This window comes from Prionailurus viverrinus, chromosome A3 (assembly GCF_022837055.1).
Source record: "Prionailurus viverrinus isolate Anna chromosome A3, UM_Priviv_1.0, whole genome shotgun sequence".
NCBI lineage: Eukaryota > Metazoa > Chordata > Mammalia > Carnivora > Felidae > Prionailurus > Prionailurus viverrinus.
In genome coordinates, this window is record NC_062563.1 from 4,865,405 (window position 1) to 4,889,285 (window position 23,881).

Genomic DNA, 23,881 nt, shown 5'->3' on the forward strand with positions numbered 1-23,881 from the left:
TCCCTGTATGCTTTAGCCTCATACCAACGAAATCCCAGGCCTGATGTGTCAGTTATTGAACCAAATCAAAACAGACATGTAACCAATCAGACGTGAGCTGTCCATCATGTTCCCCCGGAATCAAGGCCAGTGTCACCCACGTAGGCACAGCCCTGCCTTTCAAAACGCCCACCCGCTCTCAGCCCCCGCATGGCTCCGTCTATTTGAAGAACACTCCAGACCCCTAAAGGGACGAACAGGGCCTCCTGCGTAGCTGCTGGTGCCTCCTGCCCCTCTCTCTCTCCCATGACAACCCTCTCCCTGTGCCCGCCCGTCACAGGGACTAATTACGTCTCCCTCACACTGTCTGCTGTTTCACACCTCCCTGCCACCTTCACAGCCTCTGCCCGAGTGCCCGTGATGGCTCTCGTCCACCTGTCAAGCAGCTCCTCTCAAGGAGCACGTAGGCAGCAAGGCCCCTCCTGGCGGCCCCTCCTTGTTCTTCCCTTCGGCAAACTGGGTCAGCATCGCACAGAACATCTCCAAGGTTCTGTTGCCCTGGAGCGGTACCCTGAGCCCTTGTAGAAGCATCTTTCCACCTGGTGCCAGGCACACAGTAGGTGCTCGATAAATGTCGAGCAAACACTAGGGGCTGTGTGTAGGTGGAAAGAGACTGGAATTTACAGGGAACAGACCCGGTTTGGAGATTGGGCCTTTCCACCCACCGACTTATGTGACCAAAGCCTGACACTCTCAGACGCTCCTTTCCTGAGCCTCTGTTTCCCCGTCCGTAAGATGGGGTGATCAAGTTCCCATCCCAAAGGCTTTAGCGCGACCGGGCAGAGACGTGAACGTGGGCTTTGCAGACTCTGGAGCTTTACAGAAATGTGGGCTCATTCCCGGGATGGTACCAGGGACATTGATGATGAATCCTCTGTGTCCGTCCGATCTGCACCGCTGTGTCCCCTCTGTGAGCCCGGGTGCCTCCCCAGCGTGCGACTGCCCCCCGCCCAGGGTCGCAGGGGAAGGCAAGAATTACAAGCCCGTTTATTTAACATTTAGGAAGCCAACGCATTTTCCTGGCCCTCGTCTGCAACACTTAAGCCAATATCTGCGTCTTTGGGATTCTATTTGTATGGTAATTTAAAAATAGGGTTCGGACTTACAGCAGGGCCTTACTCCTGAAACTCTGAAAGCACATTAATTTTCTGGACGGCAAAATAATGCCATAATTAAGTATTACCATTTCTCTTAAAATAAAATCTGGTAACTCCTAACAAAATGGGTTTTTCGAAACACGATGGAGGTTTTCCCACAAAACTGCACTCTGGGGAAATTCGTTATTTTCGATGTATGGAAGAGACCACGGACTTAATCTCAACACAATGTAAGAAAAATTGATTTGTTAAATTACAATAATTTTCCTGCATTTAAAATCCCCGTGCTTCCTGTCGTAGCTGACCCAAAGCCCCCCCTCCCGCCCCCCCAATATGTGTCTTTAGGGAAAGACTCAAGGAGCCAGGATGTTTTGTTTTGGTGTTTATGAAGTCTCCTAGATGCCCTTTCTTGTGGCTCCAGTTGGAGTGTTTGTTCCGTGCTGCAAACTTCTCTGAAAGAAGGCAAGGCTGGGTGACCCCATTACCCGTGCCCTTTGGTCTCCAAATACGTTCTCTGTGGGAGTAGAAATGATGCCCTGTGGGAGAAAACTTGGGGCCCAGAGCTGGCCTTCCATGGGCTCCCTCTTTACGGAAGTCCCGGTGGACCAGGGAGCCTTGGTGGCCCCAGGCTGGAGGCCGGACGCTGGAGGTGGTGCCGGGTTTCACCCGGGGCGCCCAACCGCCCCAACCAAAGCTCAAGAGGGCCCCCTTGTGGAGACTCCCAAGAACAGCCCAGCAAGTGGTATACTTCCCCCAACATCGGGTTGCTCCCCGTGACCCCCCACGTCTCCCGGCAGTTCTCAAACCCAAAGACACTCAACGGAAACCATTGGCCTCCATCCTTCTGTCTTTAAGACCTAAATGTTTCTGTGGGACGAGAACGTTCTTGGCCCCTCCACGGAAGAGCGGGTGGAGAACCATCTCCCAAGGCCCCGTGAAGAGTTAAGCTCCTCAAGGTGCCGCTCGAAGATGCCTTTTGCTTTGCTTTCTTCCAGAGTCCTCACTGCGATCACACACACGTCTTCTTTCTCATTGAATGTGTCAAAACCTTGTGACCATCTTACCCAACTCCTGTTGTGTGGAATGATGAAAGCTTCAGGCTTCCGCCGAGAGGACGAACAAAGATTCGGTCCAACGGGACACACGTTCTGTTGAGCAAATGCTGACTGGTAACTGCACCCCTACGGCAGGCACCAGGACGTCCCGCTGGACTTGGTATCATTTAGGAACATCTAAGGACCAACATGCAGATCTGGGAACACGGGCACTGGAGTCGAGCTGACGAGGCCCTGTCTCTAAGACACCAGAACATCTGGGTGAAAGGCAAAAGCTTCCATCAATCACCCTAATGCCTTGACTACTTGGAAACAGCTGGGCTTTGGCTGGAATTTTCCAGTTTTCATCTGGGGGGAAGCCCCAGCCAGAATGAGGAGTAATTAGCATGATCATGGGGCCGAGGGAGAGTTTTGATGTGAACCGTTTTTTTTTTTGTACTGGAACATTCCTAAACAAACAAACAAACAAAAAACACTGGCTGACGAGCCGGGCCTGGTGGGCCAGACTCATTTCCCAAACCCCCCCATTCCTTTCCCATCCCTGGAGCTGTACATTTCCTTTTCCCTCAGCAGGAAATGCTAGACTCGAGCCGTGGGGTGGGGGGCGGGGGGCGGGGAAATGTCTGCGAGACCAGCCGCTCCCCGTTACAAAATGTTTTCAATTTTGGAAACGCAAACGTAAAACAATCGCCCCCTCCAGGGGGCACCAAGTGAGACCCACCTTTTCCACCGACGCCATGGTCCAGGCCGCCCCCAGGACTTTTCGTGGGGAACGGAGTGAACAGTAACAGACCCATCTGTGCCCTCCACTACCCGTCAACACACTGACATCTGACTCTGATGCCCTCTTCCTTCCCGCCAGCTCGGAACCTGCTTCTCCAGTCCCCCAGTCCCCCCAGGATTCCTCAGGGTGACTTTCAAATCCCTGAGCTCAGCAAGCAGAGGAGGGCACGCTTCAAAGTCCCGGGCGCTGCGGGGAGTGGGCAGCGGCCTGCCCTTTCTCTAGGGCACGCCGTTTCTGAGTTTCCCAAGAGCACAAAGCCCATCTCCACTCCCTTCCCCCCAGCTCCCCATCCCCAACACTCGGCCTTGAACACAAAGGCCTCGGATTGGATGGATGATGAGTTTCAATTATGGCCAAGTGAGGGACAAATGAGGGATCCGAAGACCCCGCCGTCCACACCAGAGGGCAAGTTTTGACTCCTTAGAATTCAGCGTTTGTCTTCATGTTTCTGCGATTTGCTGGTACCGTCCTAGCATGACAATCCGTAACCTTCTCGGGGGAGTTTGAATGGAAAGTCTGCGTGCCTCTTGTGCGATGACTTCATTGGAAAGCACGTCTCTTGCTGTCGCAACGCGGTGATGGCTGTCATTGCAACAGCCGCTTTCTGAAGCTTGTTGGCGAAGCAGCCGCTGGGTACCGTTGCACACCAGCACATGTCCGTTTGGAAAAAGCGGCCACCTCTAATCAGGAGGGCTTATTTGGGGGGGGGGGGCGGGGATTTTTATTGAAAATGTGCATAAGCTTCCAAGTCCAAACATTCCAGGTGAATTACCTCAAGCTGAGGATTTTGAAATAAACCAGAGGGTTTCCGATTTTCTGTTTTCTTTTCTTTTCTTTTTTTTTTTTTTCAGCAAGAGAACACTTTTATCCAAAGCAGATCTTAATTAGCATCCCAATATATAAACCAGGGGCTACGTGGGCTAAAGCGGGGTGGGGGGGAGGCTACAGCTCCACTCACGGGGCCTCCCCTTTTCTCCCAGAGAAAAAAACGTTAGTGGTCTTCAGAAACCAGCTTGAAAACGTCCAGTACAAGCAAAGGTAAAACACACGCCACTCTTGAGCCAGAGCGAGGCCACCCATATGGCAGCCACCAGCCACATGTGGCCCCGGAGCCCCCGAAATGCAGCTAGTTCTAAACTGAGTTGTTTTATGAGTGTCGATACACAGCTGATTTCCAAGACTTCTATGGAAAAAAAGCATCTACTCATTAGTAGTTTTCACATTTAGTACATGTGAAGACACAATATTTGGGGCTGAATAAAATATCATTAACATTAATTTACCTGTTACTTTTTAGCCTTTTCGATGTGGCTACTAGAAAATGTAAAATCATGTGCATGGCTAACATTCGTGGCTCGTACTCTCTTTCCATTGAGTAGTGCCACGGAGCCAGGTAGAGCCTTTCCTGGGGGTATACAACCGCATGGGGGTCCTGGTTTGGCTGGGGTAGGTTCCAAGGTTCAACAAAGGCTTTGGGGCACCTGGGTGGCTCAGTGGGTTGAGTGCCCAACTCTTGATCTTGGATCAGGTCCTGATCTCACATTCGTGGGTTCAAGCCCTGTGTCAGGCTGCATGGTGACATAGTGCAGAGCCTGCTTGGGGTTCTCTCTCTCCCTCTCTCTCTGGCCCTCCCTCTCTCTCTCTTTCTCTCACCTACTCTCTCAAAACATAAACACTGAAACACACACACACATAATAACAACAACAACAACAACATCAAAGGATTTAAAGCAAAGCACCTGGCCTCAGGTTTTGATGTTGGATCCAGCCTGTCCTCGAAGCTCTCAGCAGGATCTGATGCTCACACTTCAATGTCTCTCCACCTAATTCTCTTTCTTCTCTACTTGTTTGGATCACCCAAGACCCCCAGCCTACTGGGAACTCCCTTATCCACCACCCTTGCACCTTTAGCCACATTGTTAGGGATCCCAACAGCCATAATCCTACTCTTTCTCTGCTTCCAGTTCAAGCCTGATCCTAACAGCCACACATGTAATGGAAATCACCAGCTGATTTTTAGGAAGGAAAACCCCAAAGTGTGGGAGAAGTGTCAACAGGGAGCTCATGTGCATCAGTGTTATGGTGCACAAGTCATTCATTCATTCAACTAAAGGAGCAATTATAGCTAGCATTTATTGAGCATTTACTATGGGCAGGCATTGTTCTAAGTCCTTTCAAGTCTTGACAACAAATATGAATTAAGCATCCATCAGGCATTGCCCTAGGTGTTGAAGAGTCAGCAGTAAGCAAGAGAGATAAAGACCTGTTCTCATGTAGTGGACAAACTAGACAGTAAGAGATAGGAAGGAAGAAAGGAGAGAAGGGAAGGCAGGTGGAAAGACAAAAGAAAGAAAGAAAGAAAGAAAGAAAGAAAGAAAGAAAGAAAGAGGAAAGGGAAAGAAGGAAATAAAAATGAGAAGAAAGAAAGGGAGGAAGGGGAAGGAAAGAAGGAAGGAAGGAAGGATAAAGAAAGAAATAAAGAAAAAGAGAAGGAAGGAAGGAGGGAAGGAAGAAAAGAAAGAAAGAAAGAAAGAAAGAAAGAAAGAAAGAAAGAGGAAAGGGAAAGACGGAAAGAAAAATAAAGAAAAATGAGGAAAAGAAAGAAAGAGAGGGAGGAAGGGGAAGGAAGGAAGGAAGGAAGGAAGGAAGGAAGGAAGGAAGGAAAAAAAGGAATAAAGAAAAAGAGAAGGAAGGGAGAAGGAAGGAAAGAAGAAAGAAAGAAAGAAAGAAAGAGGAAGGAAGGAAGGAAGGAAGGAAGGAGAAAGGAAAAAGAAATAAAGAAAAAGAGAAGGAAGGAAGGAAGGAAAAAGAAAAGAAAAAGAAATAAAAAGAGGAGGAAGGAAGGAAGGAAGGAGGGAAGGAAGGGAAAAATAGAAAGAAAGAAAGAAAGAAAGAAAGAAAGAAAGAAAGAAAGAAAAGAAAAGAAAATTGAGGAAACTTGTGTGACACCCCGGCAACAATGAGCACACCCAGAGTCCAGATCTTGGTTTCTAAACACCATCCACCAAAAAAAAAAAAAAAAAAAAAAAAGCCAGGATCCCTTGAAAAAATGGTTGATTCCAGGGCAAGGGCAAGGAAAGTACAAAATGAGCCTGGAAGATCTTCCGGTGCCAGAAAATGAGGAAGTGCTCACAAAAATGACCAGGGCATTTAGAAAGTTACACCAGAGCTAAGTTGAAGGATCTCCCAATGACCAAATCAGGGACAATTCAGCAACAACATGAATAATGATAGCAATGGATTGTAACCTACAAAATCAATATATCCGGGTTCATATTAATACAAACGACAATTGAATAAAGAGGTAAATGGGAGAACAGACAGTGCTTCCATACAGCACGATTCCAATCAGTAAACTCAGAAGGTTTGATGAACTAGAGAATATCCATTTGGAAAACACTACAGGAATAATTGTTGTAGGCAAGAATCATCAGTGGTCATCAGTGGATGCTGAAATTAGTGGAGGTTAAAGTATAATGAAAAACAAGATATTTACATTATCTCTAAGTATATGCCCATACAATAATTATTAACTACAAAGAGAAAAGCAGTAATTTAACAGTGAAGAAACCTGGCGGTCAGCTCCTTAAACAAATAATCAAAGTGAACATCACCGGCATTGGGACAAACTGACGTGACACCAGGTGTCTCCTGGGGTGTTGTGCTGGCAGTCGCACAACATCACCTCTATGGCATTCCGACCAAAACTACATAGGCTGAATGTAATCATGAAGAAACTTCAGACAACCCTCAATTGAGAAACACGTTACGAAATACTGGCCAGCGCTCTTCAGAACCAGCAAGGTCGTGAAAGACAAAAACCGAAGAAGTGTCCCCGATGAAAGGACACAAGAGGCGTGAAAAATAAATGTGATGTGTGATCCTGAACCGGATCCTGGACCAAAAAGGAGACACTGATGGGACAGTCAGTGAAGTGTGCGTAGGGTTTGTAGATTAGTTCCTGACATTGTTATCAATATTAACGTCCTGGTTTTGATCAAGAACTATGTGCGTGATATTAACATTTGGGGAGCTAGGGGGAAGGGTATGCTAGCACTTTCTACTGCTTTTGCAACATTTTTGTGAGGCTGAAATTATTTCAAATTGAAAAGTCAACAAATAAAAGTAAATAAACAGAAAGCGGGTAAATAGTTGCCAGGCGCAGGGAGTACCACACAAAACAAAGAGGGAATGGAAAAGAGGAGAAGAGGGTGTTTGATATCAGCCTGCCGGGGATTGCCATGTCCTCTCAGACCTCACTGCAGAGGGAGAACCCAGCACAAAGCACATGGAACAGTGCTCCGGCTAAGGAACAGCATGTACAACAGCCCCGAGGCAGGAAAGTTGCATCCCTCCTCTTTGCTAGGAACACCCAAAAGAGAAATACGGTGGCATCTGTAGGCTGACACTGGAAAGACAGGAGAGAAGCCCATGTGTAGATGGAGGTGAAAACTGAAGCGATGTATCTACAAGCCAAGGGACGGCTGGAGCCACCTGAGGCCAGAAGATGCCTGAAGGATCCTCCCCTCCAGCCTCCGGACAGAGCATGGCCCTGCCCACACCTTGACTGCAGACTTGTGGTCTGAGGGTCTGACAGAATGAAGTTGTGTTGGGTGGGTCACCCCGTTTGTGGCCCCTTGTCAGAGCAGCTCGAGGACACACAGCCACTGTCCTTTTGCATTTCTGAGGTGCAGTGATGACTTAACCTCACGCCTGTCCCCCTTCGTTTTGTGCACCTCCCTCGGGCTGTCTGTGAGTCATGTATGCATTTACTTATTAAATGTTGTTTACTTTGAGCATTTCTTAATATTGTAAAATCAAGCACAGACCAACCCCCTCTTAAAATTCGGTCTTGTCCTCGGCAAGCGGACCGCACAGCACGGGTTTGCTACAGTAACTGTGGCTGCTTTTTTTTTTTTTTTAATTATTATTATTATTTTTTTAACATTTATTTTTGAGACAGAGAGAGAGCATGAACAGGGGAGGGTCAGAGAGAGAGGGAGACACAGAATCTGAAACAGGCTCCGGGCTCTGAGCTGTCCGCACAGAGCCCGACGCGGGGCTCGAACTCACGGACCGTGAGATCATGACCTGAGCTGAAGTCGGACGCTCAACCGACTGAGCCACCCAGGCGCCCCGTGGCTGCTTTTTAACACCCTCTAAAATCAGCGCACAACCACGAGGGTAAGAAATGTTCACAGCCGCACCCAGAATCAGCTGACTCACCTCCCAGAACCTCAGAACAAGCCAATTAGGACAGGAAGACAGACTGCTTTTCTGTTGCTTTTTGCCCCCAAAAGAAGGATCTCTGAAGACCTGATGCTTGTCTGGCTACACACCCCTTTTCATTCAGGCCCACTCTTATCGTGCTCTTTAAAGAAAACACGGACCGGGGAGCTGGGTGTGAAAGTTCTCTAAGCTTTCATTTTCATCCGCACAATGAGGATATAACCACGTCCTCTGAAGACCGGATGAGAAAAGGGCGCAGATTGTTAACAGCATTTCTATGAAATACCCAAAATAGGCAAATCCGTGGAGACAGAAGGCAGATTAATGGTTGCCAGGGTTTGAGAGGAGGGAATGAAGAGTCCTCACTGACGTGTACAAGGCCTCCTTTTGGGGTGAGAAGAACATTCTGGAACTAGACAGCAGCAATGGTTGCACGGCATGGTGACTGACCTAAATGCCACCGGATTTTACTTGAACACTTTGAAACGGCTCAAATGAGGAGCTTTAGGGGCGCCTGGGTGGCTCAGTCGGTTGGGCGTCCGACTTCGGCTCGGATCGTGATCTCACGGTCTGTGAGTTCGAGCCCCGCGTCGGGCTCTGTGCTGACAGCTCGGGGCCTGGAGCCTGCTTCGGATTCTGTGTCTCCCTCTCTCTCTGCCCCTCCGCCACTCGCTCTCTCTCCTTCAAAGATAAATGTTAAAAAAAAATTGAAATGGCTAAAATGGTGAGCTTTAGGGACGCCTGGGTGGCTCAGTCAGTTAAGTGTCTGCCTCTTGGTTTCGGCTCAGGTCACGATCTGTGAGTTTGAACCCTGTGGTTGGGCATGGCGCTGACAGTGGGGAGACTGCTTGGGATTCTCTCTCTCCCTCTCTGTCTGCTCCTCTCCCCCACTCACTCTCTCTTAAAATAAATAAACTTAAAAAAAAAATAATAAAGTGATGAGTTTTATGTTAGGTGTATTTCGCCAACATCTATTTATGTTTTTTAATTGGGAAGGAAGCATCTGCCTGGGGTAAGGGACACCAATCAAGTCCCTCTGCCTCTCCGAACCTGTTTCCTCATCTGCAAATCGGGGGCATCAGCAGAACCTACGTCACGGGTCGTCGTGCGGATTATACCACTGGGTCTGTAGATGTGACCGGTGGGTACACCACACTGACAGGCTGCTTCCCCTGGGACTGCTGGAAGGACTCACCACCCTAATGCAGACAGAGCAGCTGTCTGCAGACGTGCGTTCAGAAGAGGCTTAGCGAGCCTCCTGCCCCCCCTTAAGGCCCCCGGCAGGCTCCATACGGTGTTGGCCTCTGTAGGCTGTTTCTGGCATTCTGACTCACGACAGCACATCAGCTCGGAGCAGATCATATTTTAAACCCCAGTAGCTTGGTCTGAGCAATCGGGCGCTCTGGATGTAATTCTGCAGGTAATTTGAACGATGCTATCTAATTTCAAATGTCCCTGCTCTTACGAGTGCGAAGGCAGCATAATTTTTAATTAGTGGGTAAACAGTAAATAATGGATGGCGGTAAGTGGACACCACTGTTAATTAAAAACCCATGGTTGATAAAAATCAATTTGGCCCATGCATTGAACTCGGTCTATCAGGTCCCCGCGAAAAGTTGTGCAACCGACCCACGGCACCATCTGCGTTCAGCTGTTCCTTTCGCTAAGACTTTTCTGGGGGGGGGGGGGGGGGGCAGACGAGGTGGGGGGAGAAAAAACCCAAAAAGCTACCTCAAAAGCTGCAACAGAAAGCCCTCCATATATTCATCGGTGACTGGTTGATTTCATGTTTGCGACCTTTAAATTGAAGCTTTGGAAACGGCCAAGAGGCGATGTTTTATGCGCCACTCTGGTGCGTTCGCCACGAAGGTCTCCAGTTGTGTGTCGTGTTTTGCGTGTGTCTGCTCCGAACACAGTTGGGACTTCATGACTTCCCTAGATCCTAATTTCTCCTAGGAAAACAGGACAAACTAAAACACGCTCAGCGGGAATACACCCTCGGAGGACTCGGGACAGAATTTAACATCAAGGGCCATCTCTTCTCGGTACCTTCAGAGAGTACAGGGCGGAAAGGCTTGTTTTCTTTTGAACAGAAAACATTTCCTCCAGAAACAGAGCTTGGTGGAGACAATGCCAACATAACCTTCAGGGCCCGTCCGCTGTTGTGCTCTGAGACATAAGCTCGATTTTCCGGCCAGGCAGGTAACACCGACCCCTTCGGTTCTTTTCTTCCCTCTGCTTCACGAAGTCTCCAAATCAGCACTCTCAGACAGGGTTTGCTCACGCTGGTGATGTTTGCATTAACCACAGGACTGAATCCAGGGGCCCCCGTGTCCCCCGATGAGGCCGCTGGTGGGAGCAGGAGGAGGTTGGAGGTACTGACTCGGACGTGCACCCGGCTCAGGATTCCTGATAGGGTCACGCTGGCAACGTGGCCCAATGTCAGTGCCCGCCCACCCACGCCCCGCAAGAAACGAGATGTGCCCAAGTTAATATGGAACTCCCCACGAGCTTCTTCTTCAAGACTCCCCTTGGTATGGCCTGAGAGCCCTCCAGCAGCCACATGTGTCCATATGGGGCCATGTCAGCCCCAGTTGGTAGGGTGGTTGTTTTCATTCCTCCTATTTAGTGGGTTAAAACCCATAAATCAGCTATAGGACACACTGGGAATATAGCAAGGATGCAGTGGGGCATCAGCGTTTTCATCCACCCATCCACCCACCCATCCATCCATCCATCCAGCAAATTCATCCCACCGAGTCTTGAAAACAGCCCCTTTCTCCTCGCCTGTGATGCAAGACGGCCAATAGTGAAACCAGCCACCCAGAGTCTGACCACCTGGGTTTTGTCACATTTGGGCAGCACATGCCCCTGTGCAAGCCAAGCCCAGCTCACCCAGCCTGTCTCTCTGCCCATAAGAGGAGGCTGAGGCTGACGCCCGCCTCCGAGGGCCGTCACGAAAGTCAGGCAGCGAATAAAACCCGCGGGGGGTGACACTCGGTGCACAGAAACTGTGGCTGCCATGACTGTGGTCACCAGGGCGTCACCTCTGCTTTCTCAGCTGATCTCGGGGGATCCCAAGGGTCTCCAAATGAGACCCCGGGGCCTCCAGGAAGTGAGGAATCTGCTCCGCCTCATTTTCCTGAGACGCTGCGGGGGCGCAGAGCGTTTGGGGGTCACGCGCCCCATCGGACGGCTGCGAAGGGGCTGGTGTGGGACCCTCAGGCCTCCCCAGGCCTGCCCTGGGTGGGGGGGGTGCCAGGAAGGTGTGGTGTGCAGAGGAGAAGGGGGCGGGATATACCTTTCGTCTGCTTTTCCACTCCACCATCGAGCCTTCCTGGGGCCCCTGGGACGTCAGGGCCCGGGTCCCCCACTGGCCCCCCATCGCGTGGGCCCCAGGCTCAGTGGGAGGAAGTGCCGTTGGAAAGCCCTGCCGCGGGAGCTGGCCAGCGGGTCGAGGCCGGCCGCCCCCGGACACGGCCCGTTGCCGTAATAGTTGGACGCTGCTCACCGCCCAGCTTCCCACACATCCCGCCATCTGCGTTGTGTCAAGCCCGGCCCCCTGAGTGGAGAGGACGGTTTCTGGAGAAACCGCTGCCCTTCGGCAGCTGAAGGCCCTGGGGCGCTCGCCTCAGGACAGCAAGCAGGAGGGATTTTGAACAGCCCCGTGGCCAAGCCTGGCTTGTCTCCATAAGATGAGCACATGTGGGGGTCCCTTGGGAGGATCTGAGGCCCCCGCGGCTCACGGCCGTCCTGCCTGGGCCTCCGATTCTTCCCCGGCCCCGCCGTCAGCCGGACGCATCAGCCCAGCACCCACCACAGGCCTGCGGACGCCCGCTATGTGCCAGGTGCCGGCGGGGGGGGGGCCCGTGACGCCCAGACAGACGACACACGGGCCCCACCAAGGGGGGCCCGTTATGCGAGTGGTCTCGACAGGCAGGTGGCCGTTCTGGCCTGCTCCGTGGGGCAGAGGTCAAGGAGAACCTGGGCTCTTCGGTGGACCGGGCAGCGCCCGGCGAGTCTTTGGAAGATCTGGGCTCCTGGGAGTCCGGTGTGGCGCAGCAACTCTCGGAGACTTTCCAGCGCTGGGACCTGGGGTAATCCCCCTCCGGGAGGCTAGTACTCCATGGCGGTCACGTCTGAGATGCAGGAGACGATGGGTCCGGAGGCCGATTCTAGGCACCCTGATTTGGGTGCAGCTGAGGGGGAGCTGGGCACCCTGGGGAGAGGCCAAAGCCAGACGGTGCCTGGCTCTCTGCTGTGGCCCAGGATGGGTTGGGGAGGCGGGCAGGGCGGGAGTCAGGACCGCTAACCCATGTCCGTCTGCTTTGCAGCCCACACGGCAGAGGCGACTGGGACGGGAGGGGACAGCCATCTACACTGGGAGCCTCGCTGCCAACGGCCCCTGCCCAACAGAGCACCCGTCACGGCACTGCTGCCCCCACGCCTCGATGGGCCCTGGGTCTCCACTGGGTAAGACCCTGAGATTTTACCCTGATCGCAGGCCCCTGGCAGGGAGACCTCACCCTCCCTGAGCCTCAGCGTCCACGCGGCACGACTCGTCCAGTGGTCCGAGAGGCTCACCAGCTGTCAAACGCATGGCTTTGCCCGCCCCCCTCCACAGAGCAAACCTCGGAGGCAGGGCCGTGCTGGGCATCACGTCCCAGCGTGAATGAAATCCATGTGAGCGCCTGGTAGGCAGTCCTCACCGAGTGCCACCTACGCGCGAGGTCTGGAGGAGCCACGGCGGGAACAAGCCTGAACATGGCTAACACAGAAATCAGTGACGTAAACTTGAGACGGCACTAAGCTCTGTAACGAAGGAGATGAGACCAAGGATGTGATAGCCAGTGATCTGGGAGGGCTCTCTTGAGAGTGGTCAGGGAAGGCTTCTCAGAGGTGGTAAGATTCAGCTGAGAGTCTGAGCTGAGGCAGGAAGCAGCAGGCAAGAGAGGGCCCAGGCGTCCCGCGGGTCTGTTGAATTCTCTACCTTGACCGTCTAGCCTGACGGTTCAGAGGCCCTGTCTGCTGCTCTGGGGCAACCGGCTTTGTGCTCCGCCCTCATCAGTGGGGCATGAACTCTGCAGTCCTCCCTCCTGGGTGAGGGAGAAGGCAGTGGCCTCCTCCCCACCTAATACATCTTTGCCTCCCCCGCCATCCCTTTTTGGGCCAGTCCTGCTCCAGGGTCAGGGACTGGGCTCTCCACGTCCCCCATGCACCTCGTGGGGTCAGGGAGAAACCCGACGGCCAAACATCTGTTAGCACTCTGGGTGGAGGGAGGGGACATGAGCTCTGTAAAGCCACTTTGGATGCACTCCCAGGCTCTGCCCCGGCCCCGACTCCAAAACCCAGGTGAGGTCTGGGCGCCACTGGCCCGGGTCACCCTGAGATAGAACTGGGGTGTGGGAAACATCAGAACTGGTTGCAGGCTGCTTCTGCCCTGAGACAACGGCATTCCAGGACAGTTCTTCTAGAAACTTCTAGAACTTTCTTCCTAGAAAGTTCCTCTTCGTGCCCTCTAGACGGGCTTTGCTGCTTCCTGGGGGCAGTGCCGGGAACAATCCAGAGTCCAGGAACCACTGAGGTATCCACTGTGGCCTGCTGCACCCCATTAGGCAAATCTCCCACCTCTGGCCCCGTCTGGGATGCAGGTGAGGACATGGCCGTGGCCCACCTCAGGTGGATGAGTCACCCCTCTCTGTTTTTAACTACCTCCTGTACTGGCATCTCCTTACCATTTTTCTTTAAGCCAGCTTGCTTTTGTTTACCTAAATATATTCATTTCTTTTTACAGCTTTATTGAGGTATAATTGCTATACAGTAAACTGCACACATTTACCACGCACTATAATTATTTTTAACGGAAGCGTAATCTCACTGTGGATAGGGAGAGCACAGCCACCTGCCATAACTAGGAGGCAACTGTAAAAAGAAAGTCAATGAAAACAAGACAACATAATTAAATCCTCACTGGATTCGTCGCCTGCCTCAGAGTCTGTTCTCTCTGGGAGAAAAGGGAGGTTGGCGTTAAAGACACGTTAGTTCCAACAGGGACTTTCTCCTTCACGTAATCAGAAAGACCGAAAGAAAGGAAAAGGGAACTGTTTGCGTGCTGGGTAAGAACATGTTTCCTTTGCGCCATCGGCCTTGGTCTGAAAACTCTTGGAAAAATAAGAGTATAGATGGTGTGAGCCATGCGAAGGGGGTACCTGCCTGCTCTTTTGTTCCCCCTGGAACTCATCCAACATCCGCCCCGTCTGAACCCTCCACAGCAAAGTCTGAACCAACACGGATTACACTCGGTCAGGGGACTCAACCTAGCGAAGGGGAGACCGAATGGAAGTGCCCATCGGTCACGATGCACTGAGTGAGGCCCCAGGGAGGGGCCGTGGGGTGCCAGGCTCCGGGCCAGGTGCCGGGGACCCAGTGGGGGACGGACAGACAGGCCACCGCCTCCTGCAGCTCACAGCACAGGGCTCCCCAAATGGTGCAAGGGAACCTCTGTTTCCCAAGCACCCCCCAGGCACTGTCACCGTGCTTCAGGCTTCCCGGAGGCCCCGACGGTGAGTCTGATGCCTCCACGTCACAGAGGAAGGAGCGGGGCATGACCCACAGCCACTGAGGGACGGAAATGAGATTGGAGCCCGGGTCCTCTGGCCGCAAGGCCTGCACACTTCTTGGGCCAGTAGGGATCCACAGGACCCACCGGGACCCGTGCCACAAGGGAGGGTGTCCGCTGAAGGAGGCCACAGGGCATGACGTGGCGGGCCGCTGGGCTCAAGGGTGGGGCTGAGACCACGCAGGGAAACTGAGGCTGCAGGGGCCCAGCCCAGAGGGAGGCGCTCCGCTCAACGCGCTGGTTCTCACGGCTCTGTCCTACCCCCGTCTCTGTCCGACAGCTGCGAGGTGCGCCCGGGACCCGAGTTCCTCACCCGTTCCTACACCTTCTACCCCAACCGTCTCTTCCGAGGCTACCAGTTCTACTACAGGGACCCCTTCTGCCGGGAGCCCGCCCACTCCTTGCTCATCAAGGGCAAGGTCCGCCTGCGCCGGGCCTCCTGGGTCACCCGGGGCGCCACCGAGGCTGACTACCAGCTACACAAGGTGGGCATCGTCTTTCACAGCCGCCGTGCGCTGCTCGACGTCACCAGGAGCCTCAACCAGACCTGGGCGGGCCAGGACTGTGCCCAGCGGCTGCCCCCGGCCCGGGCCTGGCTGCCCGGGGCACTGTATGAGCTGCTGAGTGCCCGGGCCAAGCGGGACTGCACGGAGGCGCTGGGCTTCACCATGCACGAGCTCAGCCTGGTCCGCACGCAGCGCCGCGTGCAGCTGCAGCCCCGGGCCGGGCCCCGGCTGGTGGACGAGCTATTCCTGGGGGACGTCCACACCGACCCAGTGGAAAGGAGGCACTACCGGCCCACGGGCTACCAGCGCCCGCTTCAGAGCGCCCTGGTGAGTCTGGGGCCCTGGAAGGGCGGGCACTGAGCCCCAACCCAGCAGGGCCTCTATGGTCCGGTCCCTGCCCAGGACCCTCTCCGCACCCCCACTCTGGCCTGCGTGCCTCAGGACATCTGCACATGCTGTTCCCTCTGCCTGAGACACCTTTACTCGGGTCTTTACAGGGCTGGCTTCTTCCAAAAGAACCGCTTTTCAGCCTGTCTGTGTCGGACCCTCCTGACATCCTTCTTGCGGGCCCCAGAGGGTCCCCTTCTGCCCTGCTGGCCGTGTGGGCTTGGGCAGGCCTCTCTCAGTTCTCAGATCGGATGTGCCCTCCAATCCCCACTCTGCACACTTTCCAGCGCTCAGCTTGCCCTGGGCTACATGGTTTACTTGTCACTCGCCTCCTTCTCCTCTAGAAGGAGACGTTCCGCAAGGGTGGGGTCCCACTCTCCGGTGTCGCCACACGTGGCCCAGGGTCTGGCGTACCGTCAGGGCCACTAAATGCTAGTGAAGGAACCAGGGAGAGGTCAGCCCTTCTCCAGGGCTCTGCTGGACAGCCACACAGCCTGTGGAGGGCAGCGCTCTAAAGCGCCGCGTGGACCTCCCTGTTGGCCTAGAGCCAGAGATGTTCATACTCAAGTCAGGGGCAGCAGCCCGTCTGAGGCTGACTGTTCTCACGACGCCGACTTGAGACGGCATCGTCTGGGCACCTTCTGAGAATGCAGCGTCAGGTTCTGTGGGTCCGGGGTGGGGCCTGGGGTTCTGCTCCCAGACGGCCCGTGGACCACCCCCCCACTCTGGGCAGGCGATGGCAGTACCAAGGGACCTGCCCTGTGAGACCCGCCTCCCCCACCCCAACTCCAGTGTGAATTTCACTTGAGGTGCTTAACGTACATTTTTAAATGAAGCGGCCACAAACAAACCGCCCCCATTTGGGGCAGATCCCGGTCGCCCTTTCTTGCCTGCTGAGCACACGGGCAGAAAGAATCTGAGTTTCATTTGCAGAATGGACTCTCGGCACGGAACGCAGAGCCTGGCCAGCAAGGCGCGGGGAGGCTCGTGACTTCTCCAGTGGGGCTGGTGAGGCCTAAGGACCCCCCCCCCTCAGAAAAGTGTTTGTAGAAGCATAAAATAAAATACAAAAGAAGTTAAACGGAAACCGCTTCTACTAAAATAGTTACCCGAGTCTTAAAGCACTAATTTGTAACACGGGGAATACTAAGAACGCGAATTCTTTATTCTCCCTAATTGGGTGTAAATGATGTTCCCAGGATCTGCAACACTGTTACCGGGAGGCCCGCAACAAAGTCAGAGGTCCCGGGGTAGAGGGGTTTGCTGCCTACACTCACAATTACAGAAAAGTTCACTTTTATTAGGGCTTATTGAAAGCGAAGTCAAGGTAGGATGCGATGGTGAGAATGTCAATACAAGGTCCCCAAGGAATATCTTTCAAAAGTGAGAACAGGGGTGCCTGGGTGGCTCAGTCAATTAAGCGACCGACTCCTGATTTTGGCTCAGGCCATGAGCTCACGCTTCATGAGATCGAGCCCCGTGTCAGGTTCTGCACTGACAGCTCGGAACCTGCTTGAGATTCTGTCTCCCCCTCTCCCTCTGCCTCTCCCCACTCCTACATACCCACTCTCCGTCTCTCAAAATGAATAAATAAGCATTTAAAAAAAACCCCAAAACTGGGAACAAATAGATTGGATGGATGAGTTCAGGAGTTCTGCCACCAAGTGCTCTTTGAGCTCTTAGGCAATGCTCGCATCATTCAGCATGTATCGAGTGCCTACTGTGTACTCAACACTCACGGAACTAAACCAGATGGGCAATTTCTCATCTCTGGGAGCAGCTGCTTGCCAAAGTACCCCAAAGGAGGGCACCAGGGATGAGCCCAGCTGCCCTCCTCTCCTCCCCCCCCCCCCCACCTCCTCCCAAGCCAGGATCCGGACAGCAGAGAAGCGTGAGAAGTTCTCATAATCAGAAAATCAGCCCGAGTTCTTTTCGTGATCTCAACATTATTCCCTTTTTGGCAGCCAATGTTCTAGGCTGGTCTGACGTTAATCCTACTTAGAGAGGAGAAGGCTCTGGCAGTGGGGTGATTACTGGTGCCCACTACCTCATTAGGAGGGCAAACGGCTCTGAATACAGAGAGGACGGACCCCCGGGGCACAGAAGATGACAATTTTCAGGTCTCCCCAGGCAGGACTCTGGGGCCGCAGACTCCTGCCGTCCTGCTGCCTGACCAGCCAGCGTGGCCAATACAACCTGAACGGTGACTGAGAAGCAGATCAGGAATGTGGGCACAGGCAAGCAGTGACAGATGCACAGACATTAAATTAAATATCCGCTCACCAACTGCCCCCTCCCTGGGAAAAAAAAAAAAAAAAAAAAGATCATTTCAGAGAAGAAAATGCTGCAGATAAAACCCCCAAGGAACGAATTAGTCGTTACCTTATGCTCTCTGGGGCCCAAGCTTTGCCCATGACCCAAACCAGATGGTAAACATGAACATTTTTAGAAGTTAATTTAAAACCAATTTGATCCCCAAATTCATTGCCTGGATGTAGAATCCTAATCAATCAGCCAACACTCGACCAAAATCATCTAAGCCTGCTGTCACCTCTGGGGGTTAATTAGAAACTGTTATGTGCTGTTTGAGAGATAACTTTATGTAACAGGTTTGAACCAGTAAGAGTTTGGCTTCCGCACAAGCGTGAATTCTGCTGGCTGGGGCCTTGTGTATTAACACGTGCAACTCCAGACCTCTGCAGGATGACGCCACAAAGGTTTTTCATTTTTCTTCCCCTTCAAGCACAGCAGAGAAGGAAATGCCTGTTCTCTCTCCTCTCTCCTCTCCCACCTGAAAGGCTCACTACCTCTCGATTTGTTATGCAGAACACCAGTTGCCCCAAATTACCAAACAGTATCCCCAGTGTCCTGTCTGCAGAAGATTTGAAGGGAGCGGGGGAAAGGGGGGGGGGGAGACAACAGCCCTGGTGTTATTTCGATGTAATGCATCCTGCCCTGTCAATCCCCATCAGTGTGACACCAGTCCGAATGTGGGTTAAAACGCCTAAATTCGACCCTTATCAGCCAGCGTTCCAATTAACCGGCCCGGCAGCTAAATACCCAGCTTGCTCATTTCTGTCCGTCACATTTCTGCAGCCATTCGCTGGCATTGCAAAGTGCCTTCCCGTCCTCTGCCCTCACGTCAACATCCCCCAAACCAAAAATAACGCAGGTTTCCATATTATGGAAATCGAGGCAAGTGGAGGTCCATCACAGACACAAATAATAAAAGCTGCTAATGAGGCAGATCTGAAAATGAAAAAAGCAAAAAACTGAAAACAAACACAAAAACCCCTGTTCTTAATCATCCAATATTTTCTTTCTAAACGAGAACTCCCGAAGGCCGCTTGTTTGGCATAAAACTCACCCAGCAGCAATCGGTGGAAACTGTGTGTGTGTGTGTTTGCAAGAAAAAGAAAAAAATGGAGCTGACTTCCCAGCTGGGCTCTCAAAATGCCCCCCCTTTTCCCTGGCCTGTCCTGCCCGTGCCCCTGGCCTGAGGTTCCCTCCTGGGATGTCTGCCAGTCCCCAGTGTCGAGCCTTGCTTTGACAAGCGGTCGCTCCCAGGACATTTACCTTGGAGAATGATGCTCTGGATCAAATTCTGGGCAACAGCTCCCTTCCAAAGCAAAACAAAACAAAACGAAAACAAATGCACAAAAAACCCCACACCAAGATGTCTATATCTGGTTCCTTTTTGGCCTCAACTGAGCCTCTTTCCTCCAAAATGCAGCCTGAGTCCTTCCCCACACGTGGATTTGGCATCTGTTTCCTGTTGACGGGTTTTACTGCAAGCCCAGCTCGGGGACTCTGTAAAGCAGGGACAACTTTAAGGCCAAAGAGGGAGGAAAGCAGCTCCCAGCCCGGGGCAACCAGGGGCCGTGGCGGTGGCCGACGACCTGTGGGCCACAGGTCCTCCCTATGATAAATAACACGAGAATGAACATCTTGGGGCGGCGTCTCTGTTCCACCATCTCCTCGGTGAGACTCTGAGCAACCGGCAGGAGTATTTTCGTGGCCCTGCCTCCCTGTCGCCACATGTGCTTTCTAAGGGAGGGAGAGAACGATGCCCACCTTCCCGGGGGACGTTTTTGAAGCTACAAGAGTGCCTCTTCTCCATCCCGAGGTGGAGAGGGTGCGGCTCCGAGGAGGGTGAAGTGTTCAGTCTGGAAGGGACGGGGAAGAGGCTCCAGACTGCACGGTCCAGCCCGTCTCCACCACGTCCAGGCTGGGCCGTGGGCTCCCGGAGCTCCAGCAGCTTCGGCCAGAACACGTGGCGGTTGCCCGAGCTGGGCCCTGCACAACGCCTGGCACTTAGGAAGCTCCTAAAAGTGAAGGGGGGCGGGGAGGGGGGTTAACAGTGAGCCAGGAGAAAGGCCCCAAACTCGAATGGCCGAATCTCAGGACCAAGCAGGCGGGGTGTGGGACAGAAAACCTCCAAATCCCGGGGCGTAAGGCACCTCCACTCTGTTTCTGGCTCGTTCACCCACGCTGTATGTGGCTGCTGTGAGCCCGGCCCTGTGCAGGGAGCTGGGAACAGAGTAGCCGCGGGGCCTCCGGGGCTCTCGGGACCTACCATCCAGCGAAGGGAGGGGGCGGGGTGGAGAGAAGAGGTCTGCCATCTGGAAAAGTGTCGCTAAGGCCTCCCGGAGCCGAGACTCGGGGGGGGGGACAAGGAGCAGGCAGCCAGGCCAACACGGGGGGGGGGGGGGGGTAGGGGCAGCAGGTGCGGAGGCCCAGGAGGGGGCGGAGCTTACGGAGGTCGGAGGAGGGCAAAGTGGCCATTGGCACGGGAGGCAGGGAGTGCCGGGGGGCGGGCCGCGATGCCCCGGTGCAGGGTGCGCCCCGACGCCCCGTCCACGTCGGACACTCACCGTTCTCCTTGCCTTCTGCCAGCACCACGCTCGCCCCTGCCCCGCGTGCAGCCTCATCGCCGGCTCCAACGAGCACCACCCGCCCGTGCTGCCCCCCCAGGTGGCCCTGCCCCTGCGCCTGGGCGGCCGCTGGGTCAGCCCCGGCTGCGAGGTGCGCCCCGCTGTGCTGTTCCTCACCAGGCTCTTCACCTTCCACGGGCACAACCGCTCCTGGGAAGGGTATTACCACCATTTCTCGGACCCCGCCTGCCGTCAGCCCACCTTCACCGTCTACGCAGCCGGCCGTTACACCAGGGGCACGCCGTCCAACAAGGTCCTCGGGGGCACCGAGCTGGCGTTTCAGGTCACGCGGGCCCGGGTGACTCCCATGGACCAGGTCACCACGGCCATGCTCAACTTCTCCGAGCCGAGCAGCTGCGGGGGCCCGGGGGCCTGGTCCTTGGGGACCGAGCGGGACGTCACAGCCACCAACGGGTGCCTGCCGCTGGGCATCAGGCTCCCCCACGTGGAGTACGAGCTTTTCAAGATGGAGCTAGACCCCCTGGGGCAAAGCCTGCTCTTCATTGGACAAAGGCCCACGGACGGGTCGAGTCCCGACTCCCCGGAGAAGCGCCCCACGTCCTACCAGGCGCCCCTGGTGCTCTGCGACGGGCTGTCCGGGCCCCTGTTGCAGAAGCCCGACCTCAGGGGCGGGGGGCCATGTCCCCGAGGGGCCCCTCTCCCCGCCCTGCCCCTTGCTCTAGGGCTGGCCCTCCTCGAGTGGCTATGAAATTAACGTGGGACCTGCAGGCCGCTCCTCTGGCCCCTCGCCGCCCCGGGGGACTCCCTCGGGGCACCGACCCCTCCAGCCATGGGTGAGGAAGTGCCCGTCCCCCGCTCGGCTCTGTCTCCGCCGTGGAGAGCGACGCGGCCCCGCTGCACCCCCCCCCCCCGGGGCAGGGGGAGCTGAGCACCCGAATCCAGGTGCACCTGCAAAGCCCAGGACAGCACGGCGGGCAATTCGACGCGAGCGCTGACCACGAACCTGGGCGCGGCCGCGTCAACCGCCGCGCGTCTCTGAGCGCTCGCTCCGGGGTTTCCCGGGCGGGTGGAGGACAGCACCCCTTCTCCCACTCCGTCCTCGGCCTTTTGGGGGACCGGGAGCGACAGTCCGCACGGGGCCGGGGCTGCTCGGCCGGGCCCGCGGCTTGTCGTCTAAACACGTCTAAACACGTCTAAACACGATCAATCCGAATTTAGCGAGACAAACTCAAACCGCAGCCGTGAATTAAAGAAGCTGCTTCGGGCTTTCGGGTACGTCGCCCCAGCTTTCTGGAAGAGGGCTGGTCTCCTTGGGGGCGCCTCGGCTGTCTTGCGCCCTGACTGCTGGCACTTGCCTGCACTTGCCCCTGCGTCTGCCAGCCGGGGCCTCGAGCCGGCCGCACGGCGCAGCCCTCCCGGGCCAGCGCTCCCCGGGGCCCAGAAGAGCGCCTCCCGCGCCCGCACCAGGCTGGCTGCTGGGGCAGGTCTTTGGAGGAACCTTGGAGAGTAATTAATACTAATGATCGCGGTAACACCGGCCTGCTCTGTAATTAGCCCCCCGCACAGGCGTCCTCTGTTCTCAAGGCTCCCTGTGCTTAAGTGACAAGGAGGGAGAGGAACCTCCGAGTGTGTTTTGGGGACCATCCCAGGGAGAGGTCAGGGTCACCGGGCTCCGTGGCAACTTCTGGAGAAGGAGGCAGCCTGCTCGCTGTGTGATGTCCTCCTCTGCCCTGGGGGGGGGGGGGGGGGGCTGTCATCAAGGTGGGGGGAGGACACAAGGCCCCTGCCTGTGTTCCCAGGGCCTCCTCTGTCTACTGCGAAATTAACTAGCATCCTGGTGGGCTCAAGGGTTTCCGGGACTCTGTGCCTGTGATACGCCCCCTCCTTCCTCCCCCCGATTCCTATCTCTGGCTCTTATCACAGATCTTGAACAACAATTGTCTGTGAGGCTAATGATGCTTTCAGAGCAAGCCCCTGTCTTCCGTGAGATTGTGTGGGGTTCCATTAGCCCGCTGAAATTGCTCTGACTTATCTACCCATTCTTCAACAACAACAACGGCAACAACAAAAATACAAAAGAAAAGAATCCCACCAAGTTAATATTCTCTGTAGGTCTCGCAAAGCTAGGAGAGTTCCTGGTGTATTTACCGAAGTACAAAAAGTAATTAAGATTATTTACGGTCTCAGACTGCCTCGGGGTGGGGGGGTGCGGTTCCCCGTGGGGAGGGGGGTGGGTAGCGATAATGTGTCCATGGCTGAGCAAGTCTTGTATCCGAGGCTTGAGGCAACCATGACACCATTTATCATCAAATTTGAATCTTTTAATAAAATTAAACAGCCTGAAAAATGTTCCTGCTGGTTATTAAAGTCAACCAAGGGGATTATGGTTCTAAAGAAAGGAAGCGAAGTGAGTGTCTCCCAGAGAATGTGTGAAAGAGAATAAACGCAGTGGAGGTGAACTCTGGCTCTCTGTCATGCTACTTTGGTTCAGGCTACCGCCCTGCCCTGTTAAAAACTCTCCAGGAGCTTCCAGCGCACTCAGAAGAAAGTCCCAGTTCCTCGGTCACTGATGTCCGCAAGGTCTGGCTGTGCATCCCCACATCCTGGCTGCACGGGCCTTCCTTCTGTCTCTCGATCACAATCAACCGTGCCCTACCCCAGGGCCTTTGCATGTGTCATTGCCGTTTCTCTTTCCCTCCCCACCCCCCACCCCCACCTCCATCCTCAGAAGCTTGGCTTTTTCTAGTCTCCTGCTTAGGGAGGCCAACCATCAGTAACCCCGAACAGCGGCCTCTGTTCCATCATGCCGTCTCTTCCTTATAATGCGTACGGATCACCGTCAGAAATGACCTCTTGCATTCATGTTTATTCTCTGCCTCCTCTACCACAGCTGTGAGCTCCGTGGGAATGGGGAGGGACTGAGTCGGTCCCTGCCGTCTTTTCCAGCAGCTTCGGCAGTGCCTGCCACGTGCTAGCGACCTCAGTAAATACAGCCGAGTAAACAAACTTTGACGTTCCCGCTTAATCCCCACACCAAGACCTGCGAAGAGGCCACAGACACACGCCAGGCATAGCGTCCCTCATGGTTGGGGGGGGTGGGGTGGGCAACAGGGTAGGTGAGGGGTGGGTGACTGCATCTTGCTCGGGGGGGATGCTGAAGGCACAGACCGGAGAAGGGGCCTTGCCCAGCTGCTCCCCAGAACCCGAGGGCTAAGTCTCTGTCTTGGGGTGTCCTTCTGGGGTTCCAGTCCCTCACAGGGGTGGGATTCC

At 54.5% G+C, this 23,881-nt stretch overlaps 1 protein-coding gene across 1 annotated transcript; it reads left to right on the top strand.

The window, feature by feature from the left end:
- The first annotated feature begins 12,330 nt into the window (after positions 1 to 12,330).
- Positions 12,331 to 22,802, top strand: APCDD1L (APC down-regulated 1 like). Its single transcript, XM_047852641.1, has 4 exons — positions 12,331 to 12,397; positions 12,539 to 12,677; positions 15,104 to 15,656; positions 20,613 to 22,802. Exons 1-4 carry the CDS (start codon positions 12,331 to 12,333, stop codon positions 21,357 to 21,359), a joined length of 1,506 nt encoding a protein of 501 aa, XP_047708597.1. The 3' UTR covers positions 21,360 to 22,802.
- Positions 22,803 to 23,881: the final 1,079 nt, after the last annotated feature.

What these genes read in the sequence shown, in the direction of transcription:
- APCDD1L (XM_047852641.1), top strand. Translation starts at nt 12,331, where the DNA reads ATGGCGGTCACGTCTGAGATGCAGGAGACGATGGGTCCGGAGGCCGAT. An exon ending in TTCTAGGCACCCTGATTTGG is followed by an intron (nt 12,398 to 12,538) that starts GTGCAGCTGAGG and finishes TCTGCTTTGCAG; the next exon opens with CCCACACGGCAGAGGCGACT. An exon ending in GCCCGCTTCAGAGCGCCCTG is followed by an intron (nt 15,657 to 20,612) that starts GTGAGTCTGGGG and finishes GCCTTCTGCCAG; the next exon opens with CACCACGCTCGCCCCTGCCC.